Here is an 11684-nt window from a genome sequence, read left to right on the forward strand (position 1 = left end):
ATTTTTATACTAATAATTTTCAGCATTACCAGCTGGTACTATGTTGATATATGTCACAGTAGTTAGAATGCAGTATTGCAGGCTAATTCTGCCGACTGCCAGCAGTTTAATCCTGACCTCCTTCAAGGTTGACTCAGCCTTCCATCCTTCCGAGGTGGGTAAAATGAGGACCCAGATTGTTGGGGGCAATTATGCTAACTCTGTAAACCGCTTAGAGAGGGCTGTAAAGCACTGTGAGGCAGTATATAAATCTAAGTGCTATTGCTATTGCTATTGCTATTGCTATGTAACAGAAAGGCCTCATATGAACTGCCTGCTAATTGGAGGAAGCCAGAAATTGTTAATGCCTTTGTACTTCTTGTTTCTGAAGACTCAGTCTCAATCCTATATCTTTCTTTGGAGAACAATCAATTGAATCACCCCTTTATATCTCACCTTCCTCTTTGAAGGATGCTGCTTTCAAATGGGTTGCAATCCTTAACAAAGATAGGTCAGATGTCAGCTAATGCACCTGTGACAGAAGGGCTATTTTCAACTTTCTTAATATCCACTTAGGTTTTGGGGACACTTCTATCTTAGTAGCATTCCATAAAATTTTATTTTTTTTCTACATTGATAACTAGTTTTTTATTTCCTTGATTGACTCTCTTCTCAGTGAAGATAATTAAGAACCTAAAATTGTAAAAACAATTTGTGAAGCGTACATTCTCTTGGGATCTGTCTTTTTATGAGGCAGGTATGGCTAGTGTGACTTCTTGGCTGAACTGTGAAATGAAAGAAATGGTCCCTGCCATCAACTATTGGATTTAAATCATTATTTTTATTGGTATGCTAATTAAATTTTGCAAGTTTGATCTCCTGCAGTAGAGATGCCATGATTAGCTTTCATGTAAATAAAATGTTTTATATTTCAGTATATTACTCTGAATTCTTGGTTACTAACCAAATGTAGAATAGTTTAATGGAACTGCTGTCAGGATGTTTGTAAAAAAGAGAAGTATAAAAGCCATTATTTTTTCTTCTGCTTGCTCGTTCTCTTTCGAATTTCACACACTCTGGTTCCACTGCAGAATTGTCCTGAGAATGTAGGAAAAAATTCGTCGCACAAAGATGATGAAGATGAGAATGAAAATGAGAAAGAACTCCAAGTTGAAGCTCTCCTCTGTGCCTTTGAAAGTTTAGGCAAAGCCTGGCCTAAAAACTCAGAAACACAGTGTAGGTCTAATTCCAGTAATTTGAACTATTTTATCTTTAGCTTTTGCAAGAACTCATAGGAGAGGAAGGAAATAATTTCATTGTATTGGTTGTTGGTTTTGTTGCAGTTCTTTTGCTTTGCATTTTTTTTAAGGTTAACTTTCTTAACGTCTTATGATTTAACCTAAATATAAGGATTGTAATAAGTGGGATGAGCATTTTTTTTTTAATTTCAGAAAGGAAGCGGCAAAAAGGGAAAGGTTAGAATCTGAATATTTCAAGGGAGAAGCCAAATTTTGTCCTTTGTTCTTAGGCTCCTGTCTTTGTTCCTGATCCTTAGTTTTCTTTGAAGCTATATTTATTTAAGCTATTGAGAACAGTAAATCTGCTTGGAAAATAATATGAACATTCATTTGGGAGATTGTCCTCTAGAACAGGGGTCTCCAACCTTGGCAACTTAAAGCCTAGCAGACGTCAACTCCCAGAATTCTGGGGTTTGAAGTCCGCCCGGCTTAAAATTGTCAAGGATGGAGACCCCTGCTCTAGAACATAGATGGGTGGCAAGGATGAGGGACTGAGAAAATGGATGTCAGAAGAGGAGGCAACTGCTAGAACGCATTGCAGTTCTGACAGGAAAGTCAGTCTGGCTCCTGCCCCCTTTAACAACCCAAGTGCCATTATCAGATCTTCTAAGGCTCCTTGTAACTGAGCATTGAGACTTGTCGGTATATAGATTGTCTATATTTTGATCTCTTTCTTTCTTTTTTTTTTTAAAGGCTGCTATCGACAAGAGCTATGCAGATTAATGTGTGAGCGCCTGAGACTTGGTACATGGAAAGTACAGCTCGGTGTTCTCCAAGCCATGAAGGCTTTTTTCCAAGGGTAAGTTTTCTGCGGGTGCTGGAGCTGCTGCTTCTGTACTTGTTCATTCACTCATCCCTCACAGTAGCATGTGGAGATGAACTGATTCAAAATCCTTTGAATCCTGAGCTTTGTGGATCTCACTGCCTCTTCTCCCTATCTACTTCCACTGACTGGCATTGGGAAACTGGCATGTTTTAAGTAAGGAGCAATGCAGTGGTGGGTTGTTACCGGTTCGCCCCAGATTGGGCGAACCGGTAGTGGCGGCGGCAGGCTCCACCCACCCGCCCAAATGTCTTTGCGCAGAAGCGTCATGCACGAGCGCGTACGCATCCACAAGCGAACCGGTAGCGACGGGATTTGAAACCCACTACTGGAGCAATGTATGTGGAACTGAAATTTCAAGCTCCGCAAAGGTCACCCGATAACTGAGTGTGTAGCATCTTCGGTATTTACAACAGCCACATGGAAGGCCTCAGATGATTGCAGCTCACTCAGATGGAATTTTAAGATGTGTTCTTTGAGGAAAAAATGATGCTTATATTCTTCCATTTGATAGGTTGTTATTATTTGAAGCAGAGCACTCTGACCCCGAGGCTTTGGCAAGAATATTGTTGGAAACCTGCTCCTCCATCACTCATTCACTAGGTAAATATCTTTTCAGTCTTGTGCTTTCTTTATCCACTTGTTTTTGCTTGAAACCTAAATGTAGCTAAATAGAATCTTCCAAAGTTTCATTGTGACAGCCAACTGATCAAGAATTATGATTGCTTCTCTGGCCAGCGGAGCAGGATTTGCATATACCCATATAGTATCTTTAAGATGTTCTCTTATTTGGATTCTGCTTATTGGATTAGATGTAAAAAAAAGTTTGAAATTTCAGCATTCTGCTTCTTCCCAAATTTTTAACTAAGAGAAAAAGATTGTTCCTCTTTCACTTATTGTCAGGCACACTAGATAGACCAAGCCATGAAATTAAATATCCTATAACTTATTTTTATTGAGAATGGCTAAATAGCAGAATCTTGCAAATCTGATTTTGCAATACCTCTTCCTCCTCCTTATAGTTCAGGATCAGAAAGGTCTTTTCTGAGCCACTTTCAAAAAAACCGAACATGTAACCTGGATGCTCTTGGCTTTAAAATTGATTTAACTTTCTTGCCTTGGCAGTGGAGCCTGCACATCCCTGTCGAGGTCATATTCCTTGCTATCCACATATAGGTAATCCTCGGCTTACAACAGTTCATTTAGTAACCGTTCAAAATTACAACAGCACTAAAAAATGTGACTTATGACTGTTTTTCACACGGATGAACATTGCAATTTCCCTGTGGTCTCATGATCAAAATTCATCCGCTTGCCAACTGATTCATATTTATGACGGTTGCAGTATGATCAACTTTTGCAACCTTCTGACGAGCAAGATCAATGGGGAAGTCATTTTCACTTAACCACTGTGGCACAAAAAGTTGTAAAATGGGCCAAAACTCACTTAACTATGTTGCTTAGCAACAGAAATTTTGGGCTCAGTTGTGGTCCTAAGTCGAATATTACCTGTATATGTACGGAGATCAGACCAAGAGCTATTTGTCCATGACACAGAATGAAGAGGTAGATCGATATAATTTAAGGTTCTGTCTGTATAACATTTAATACTGCAGATATAAAGAGAACATTTTTTTTAAAAAAAAAAGAAACTTTAATGATGCAGAGAATGGTATGTACCTGCTATCCTTTTTTTATATTAGGATAGAGATGGATAATTTGAGAACCCAGGGCTTCATGCTGCCTACAAAAGGCTTGGGGTACAGCCCCTAGAGATTTTAAAAGCTGTGCTTATTTATCATTAATTTGACAAAATGAGAATTATTGAGAGCAAAGACAGTAAATTACATGAATTTATTTCACATTAAATTGTATTAACTATAAATTATAAATTAAGTCAAATTTAGTTTTTGTCTTAGGTACCACCAATTTCTCTTTGATGGATACTTCCCAAAACATTATGAAAACACACAGATTAACCTAGACCAGAAAGATCATCTATATTGCAATTAACTTTAGGTGGATAATATATAAATCAGTCGCTAGTAATCATCTAGACATGCAACTGTTACTTATCATTGCAAGTTCATTTCCAACACAAATCAATTTATTTGTTAAAATAACACTATTGTTTGAAGAATAATTTAACAATATTACTTAATAATAATAATATGGTCTATTATTAAATCCGTGCTAGAATTGGGGTTACGAGAAAGTAAAAATTGAGATACTGCATGCCACTGTCAAAGTTGTATAAATTCTTCATGCTAATATTTATGGCACAAAACTATATTATTATACACATAATTCGTATTCACCGTTTTAAATGTAAATCTTATTTCATCAGAGAATAAAAGTTACACTTCCATAAGAACCGAAGCTTTATTGGTAATAGAGGTGCTGCTCACCAAACTTGAAGGTAAGAATTATAATTCTGAAAATTAAGACTATTCCTTAAATCCAAAGGCTGAATGGACAGGATTGTATCCCATTTTGTTTTAAAGAACAGTTTTGGCCAACCTGATTCATGTTTTGTAACTTGATGCACATCAGTTGCTCGACATAGTGATTGTTCTTATTTTTTTTCTTATTTTCTTATTTCTTATTTTCTTTTGCAACTAAATCTTTTAAAACATTTGATATTCTGAAAAGCACACATTGTGTATATTTGAGATGATGCCAAGTTGGAAAATTTAATTAATAGGAAAACTTCAATAGCAAAGCAACACAGCACTGTATTTTGAAAAAGAAATACAGAATTTACAAATGTTTTCATTACCCTTGGTTGTATCTAGAAAACTACAGATACATTGACAATCAGAAAAAAACATAAAAATTCATTTGAAAGACAGTAGGCTTTCTAAATTTTTGCCACCTAGCAAAATTGCTTCAGCTTGCCCACTGCTCTAAGATTTAGATGAACTTTTTAAAATAGCAATTATTTCAAGCATTAAAGTAATGCTTTGAATAGTGTCAAAAGTGATCAAAATCCTTTAAGTGTTATAAATGATTGTAATTCTAGTCCAGAACGGAATCCTCTGGTCTTTAATTTGCTTTGGGCTCAGTGAGACATGCTGCCCTAACCTTTAAATGGGTGTTTGGGAATAACCCAGGTTATTGTGTAACCTGTTTCTGAGGTTCTGGTTCAAAAGTAGGGATATATATATAAAATGGAAAATATTTTTTTTTTCAAACAAAAATCCATCATGTTTCAGAAGTTCTAGTCAAACTATTTTGTATTAAGTGCAATTTTGCAGAAACAAATTCCAGAACATTTGGGTCAGACTGAAACTTGGAGGATTCCAGCATCATTTTCCAGGGAGACTATTGCAGAGCTGTTACCCCATCATGCTCTCCTCTCTTTTCAGCCAGTCTTTTCTCTGGAAACCTTCCAAGATCTTTCTGCTGCTGCTGTTGCTTCTGCCGCCAACGTCTGTACATGTTTTTGCCAGTTTTGTCTTTTTGCCACTCTTTATCTGTGCTCCAAACCACCTCTGCTTGGGTACATGCACTTCAGTCTGTATCCAAAATATAGACAACTATTTTGTCCCGTACATGTTCCAAAATATCTGAAACATGCATATTTCAATTCAGTATGGAGCAGTCAAAACCATCTGACGTGTGTGAATCAGGCTGCGCACAAAAGAGCAACAGCACTCTTAGACTTATATACCGCATCACAGTGTTTTACAGCCCTCTCTAAGTGGTTTACAGAGCCAGCATATTGCCCCCCACAATCTGGGTTCTCATTTTATCGACCTCAAAAGGGTGGAAGGCTGAGTCAACCTTGAGCAGGTCAGGATCAAACTCTGGCTGTGGGCAGAGTTAGCCTGCAATACTGCATTCTAACCACTGCGCCATCACAGTCCTTATAAATATTTTACACATCTCTATTCAAACGCTATATGGGACTCAACTCATCTAAGGAGATAATGATATTGATTCACTGAGAAAAAGAAGAGTAAATTTTAAAGTAGCATTTTCTTTGTGCCTCAACCTTCTTCCAACACTTCATTTCACATAGATTTTTTTATGCCTATACTTAGAAAAAGAACATGATTCTTATGATTTAATTATTGCATGTGTTATATTTTAATATAAGTGTATTTGAATGTATATTTTAATGTAAGTTTGTTTTCCGTTACCTCTTTTACCTCCAAAACACTGGTTGATTCCAGGTAGTCTAAATGGCTAAAATATTAATGCAACTTTTTAATTATTGTAGTTTTTACTTCAATTTGTAATTTTATAAAATAGCTGAAGTTGTCTTACAACAAAGATATGAAGGGTTATAGAATATCAAAAAAAAAATATGCTTCTATTTTCATCATTATTAGGCAGAGTCATATTGCATTATCCAGAGAGGATCTCTCATCAATTGAAATTTGATGGTGGGAGGGATACTTAGATCAGCTGTCTTTTTACCACTATCAAGTGATATTCGCATGTTAATGATTAAAATTGTATTTTAATTATCAGAAACCATTTTAAGAGCTAGTTTTAGCTGAAAATTGGTGATGATGCCCTTCTTTTTTCCCTTTTCTTGTGTAGAATCCAAACAGTGGGACAGCCTGAACACTGAAAGTAGAGACGTCCTCATTGGCTCTTTAACAGCACTGACTTTGGACAGTAGGCCCGAACTACAAGAAAAAGCATCTTTATTAAAGAAAACTTTAGAAAATCTTGATTGAATTGAATACCAATCAAGTGCCACGTGAAACAAAGCAAGCAAAAAGATAAAATAAATAAGTGCAATGAGCTCCGTATTACATACAGTAGAGGAAAAGTAAAGATGATTTTTGTAGCATGCATAAATTCCCTGGCTCAAATAAAGAACACCTTGATTCTCTTCCCCATTAGTTCCTTTTTTTTCCCCCTTAAAAGCAACAATAACAACCTATGAAGCGGTTTACTTAAAATGCAAGCCTTGAAAGTATGAAGCGAAAAATACCCAAGCTACATAAGGACATTTTTGGAAATTGTTCGTTTGTGAAAGAGAACCTTGTTTTGTGACTTAAGACTTGGGGAATCTTGAGTTTACACAAAAAAAATGGCCCTTATTATATAAATCTAATGAATGAAAATCATAGCAAAACACCAGAGAGCAAACTTTTTGTGGATTTCATGTGGGCCAACTTTCGGTATTATGTCATGATGGCAGTGTTATAATTGGTATTGTTACTAATGATAGTACAAAAGAACAAAGTTGCCAGAAATATTAGAGAGCAGCAAAGAGTAAGCTTTGTGTATCTTTTTATTGCAACTAGTGAGTACCTAGATTTTTTAGTCCAAACCTCGTAGCCCTACTAATAAGTTAAAAGCATGGGTGTCCAACCTTTTTGAAATTGAAATTGTCTTGGGCCACATATAAAATATAATATAGTTAATGTATATAAATAACAAACTTCCTTAAATTTTAAGATCTCGTGGGGCCGCATTATTAGCTGTGCAGGGCTGGGAAGTGGGTTGGACAGGCTTCCCTTAAAGGGACTTGGTTTGCCTCTTGTTTTGGAATGCCACTAGTCAGTGTTGGTTGTTTTGGACCATAAAATATCACTTCATCTCATATAAACAGAGTATATAAGATTTTGAAAAACCTATGCCTTCCTGCATTAAAACATGTGATTTCTCCTGGATAAAAATGCACACAAGAAAGCACTTTAATTGTCTGGATATAAGGGTGTATAGAGCAGTTAGGTTTGTAAGACCTTACATAAGGTATGTTTTTTTTTTAATCTATATTTTCCATGCAAGTATTCATAGTTGAATTAACCCTCTGACAATAATAACCACTTACTTATTTTTGGGAAATATTCTTAAATAAAATAAGATGTGCTGCTAAAACATTATTGGCCTCAGCCCCAGCATTTGCATCTTCTTTCTAGAAAGTACTTTTGATTTTCACCATAAGCTTTGACACTGCATACATCAGAGTACAAATGTTCTAGCAAATCTGTTCTTGCAATTGTCTAAAAAACAGCATCTGCTCCAAGTTTTATAAAGATTTCTTAGTGAAATTGTTAATTTGGATAACATCAGAATCACAGTTTTCTGCTAGGTTTGTAGAGTTATATTAAAAAGAGAAGCGAAAGTATTATGTAAGAATCAATATATTACTTAGTGATAGATTTTTCATGCTAAGTAAATTGTGGTCTTTGAAGACCTGTAGGTAGGATGTCTTGATTTCTAAATGGAAATTCTTACATATTCTGTGTAGGAATTTTGGAACATATAAAACTGACCTCTAAAGTAAACTAGATACTTGGAGTCTACTTCTGTAGTATTTGTGAGATTGGCCCAGACCAGGTGAGTTTTGAAACTACCCAGGATCCTTCAGATAAGCTAGTTTATTAACCAATATCATTTTGGGATTTTTTTTTAATTCTCAAATTTTTATCTAAATGCATCTTGATTGTTGTATTAACAATTATCATACAGATGTAAGAGTTGACACAATCACTGCAACTTCATAATTGTCTTAGATTTGTATCCTAATGCCCCATATCCGAGCTTGGAATGATTTTTCCATAAAAAATCAGAAAATCTTACTTTTGGGAGGAAGTGCTTTCGTACTGTATGATTATACTATAGATGCAAAAGAATAAGGGGTAGGTTCTGAGTAGAATTAGAAAAACCTTGATTCTCAGACATGAAAAGGCCTCTTAGTCCCCGACAAGTTTGCTTTCTCTGGAGTTGAAATAAGAAATGCTGCCGAGTCCATCTTTCTTTGCCAGCTTTGGTTGGGGTAGTACCTTCAAAAATCCAGTAGGTTTCAGGAAAAGGAATCTGAAGATAGTTGCATGCTGCTGCCCAGATATTCAAAAGCATAAATGACTCTTTTTTCATATTCATGTTACCTCAAGAGGGACGGTGGGATCCCATTCTTGATGTCCCATCCTGTTTTTAAGGCTGCTAGAATACGTTAAGGATTTGAAATAAGCAAAAAAATATGTTTATGTTATTGGACTGCCTTTTTTTAAAAAAAATACCTCTAATACCTATAATTTTAAAAATGGTAAGGTACCATAAACTGGTTTAAAAGAATTTGACATGTCATAGAAGGCAGCTTTCTATTGACTTTGCCAGGCAGAACCATAACACTGAATGTAGATACAAGATCTTTTGTGATTCTGTTGTCTAGCAGCAGCATTTTTTTTTTTTTGGTACTAAGCAGGAATGTCAAATGTTGCCTTTTTTCCTTGAGTGTTTTGCAGAAGCCATGACAATTGTAAAAGTGCTAAGTCTCTCTAGACTTTTCAAACAAGAACTTCAATATTGAGAAATCTAAAGTCTACGTTTGCAGCAGCTGCTGTGCCAGATGTTTCCAAATAGAAATGTTGTTTTACTTATGCTGAAGACCTGGAGGGGAAATTTAGCTAAAGTGTAATTTTAAATAGTTTGGGATTTTTTTCACCCCTCTTCAAAATTTATTAACAAAAAACGTGCCTCTGTGAGAAACCAACTTACAATATTTTATTTAGAGGTTAGATACTTGTCCCTTGTTAAATTTGTAAACTTGAGAGGGAAAAAGTGGCCTTTGGAGTTTCCTCTGAAAACAATTGCACTATAAAACACCGTTGCCCAGATACGGGCATCTGTGCTGTTATATAATGCTGCTTTGTATACCTGGATTAAAGTGTGAAAATTTGACACTATAATACCCCTGCTGACTTTACAAAACTGTTTTATGTTGAAAGATTTCTAATGTTGCAAGATCTCCATTAAATTCAGTGCATTGAATTTTTGTATCTGGATGTTGCGTATGTACATGAATTAACTAAACACTTTTTTCCTGCGTAAGGAGAAACATTAAATAAATAAAGGAACATGAGTGTTCTTGGAATACTTGGTAATTCTGTTGCTGGAAGAGAGCCTACAGAGTGGGTTATCTCTATTTTGTTGAATTGTTCCTCTTACATTCCATTTTGAGGATTATTGTAATGTCTCTTCATGGTCTTTACAGCCCAGTTCCTGCCAGTCCAATTATCCATTGATTTCTTTCTTGCTAATGTCAAAGGCCATATTAATTCTTGCTTGGATTTAAAATATTTTTAATTCCATATTGGTAGTTCAAGAGAATGGTTGATTTTATAATCATAGGATTGGAAGGGCCCTGGTCTAATTCCCTGACCTAGGCAAGAGACCTTATGCCATCCTGGACAATTGGTAGTCCAATTTTTTCTTTAAAATTTCCAGGGATCGAGCGCCCACGATTCAGGGAGGCAAGCTGTTCCATTAATAGTTCTGTCAGGAAATTCTTCCTTAGTTCCAGGTTGGATCTCTCTCTGACAAACACCCAGCCACTGCTTCTTGTCCTACCTCAGGTAGGAATTGAAAATGATTTGATTACATGTGAACAGCCAATCCAAAAACCCAACTCCTTTGAGAAGTCCATAATGCTGGAAAACCTATTTGTGAAGGTTCCCCCAATGCAAAATATTACCATTGGGTATAAGGAATTGGCTTTATATATTAAGTTGTTGTTTTACAGTCTAAAGCATTATATGTAACAACTTTTTAAAAGAAGCTGATGGGTTTGTCTCCATCCTCTCAAGGGAGGACCAGGGCAAGGCAGACAATGTAAAAATAAAAAAATAATTTTATCCTCAAAACATTTAATTAACTATTAATATAGTGGCTGCTATGAACAGAGTGCCATTCAATTCCCCTAATAAAAGGTTAAATACATCATTACACCAGGAAAATGTACTAGTCCACGAATTCCTAAAAGGCTCCTGTTATAATGTACTGAACTTGAGATCATGCCAACCATAATTTTAGACCAGCATGTTACACATATTTAAGCCTCTTATACTATTTAGTATCTAAATTTGGATTGAATAAACCATAACACGAGTTATGCATATGAACCCAGCCAATATGAAATACAGTATATGCTGCATTAGCCAAAGGTAATAAACTGTCCCACCATTTAATACCAATTTCTGTTAAGTCTTTTTAGGCTACATAAAATTGGTAAAGTCTTTTTCTTTTCCAAGAGTGGGTCAAAGGTAAAGGCTTGTTTCACAGGCACTGCCCATTCAAACTGTCTATATATTTTTAGTCGAACATTTTTAGTCGAAATCTGGGATCTCCTATTTTCTGCTGGTGAGTTTGAAAGTGAATCAGACCCTCACAAAATGGCCCTGAAGATAATCATACTTGACCTGAAACTTGTTTCAAATGGAAGTTGCAGCTTCTCCCATTTCTTGCCTTCCCAGCATGCAATGCACTTCCACCTCATTTATTTATTCATTCATATGGCCAAGTGTTAGAGTTAAAGCAGCCTTCCCTTCTTCCCTTCAGCCATTTCCTCCTTTCCAGAAGGACCACTTTTCTAATAGTTTGGGACCTCCACCTCTGAGACAATAACTAAAAAGGCTTCAGGTAAGCCATTAAACCAGTTTGCTCATACATCAATCCACATTAGGTTCCTCTACTAAATAAAGCTAAGGAAATCCAACAGCAAATAAAGGCAGTATCTGAGAGGGTTTTATTACTAATACAAATATATGACAGATTTTGCTGCTATACAAAATCGCACTTCCATTTAAATTTAAAACGAGCACAGAGCTCGGAGTCGG

At 35.9% G+C, this 11684-nt stretch overlaps 1 protein-coding gene across 1 annotated transcript in view; it reads left to right on the forward strand.

The window, feature by feature from the left end:
- The window catches only part of ECPAS (Ecm29 proteasome adaptor and scaffold), a 73161-nt gene extending 66210 nt beyond the window's left edge, over positions 1-6951 (forward strand). Inside the window, exons 45-49 of the mRNA XM_070938570.1 lie at positions 1071-1215; positions 1971-2076; positions 2615-2703; positions 4448-4519; positions 6652-6951. Of these exons, the coding sequence (XP_070794671.1) occupies positions 1071-1215; positions 1971-2076; positions 2615-2703; positions 4448-4519; positions 6652-6791 (552 nt within the window). The 3' untranslated portion in view covers positions 6792-6951. The remainder of the gene's footprint in view (positions 1-1070; positions 1216-1970; positions 2077-2614; positions 2704-4447; positions 4520-6651) is intronic.
- Positions 6952-11684: the final 4733 nt, after the last annotated feature.

This window comes from Pituophis catenifer, unplaced genomic scaffold (assembly GCF_029215685.1).
Source record: "Pituophis catenifer annectens isolate HBS135680 unplaced genomic scaffold, rPitCat1.0.hap2 SCAF_2, whole genome shotgun sequence".
In the NCBI taxonomy this organism is placed as follows: Eukaryota; Metazoa; Chordata; class Lepidosauria; order Squamata; family Colubridae; genus Pituophis; species Pituophis catenifer.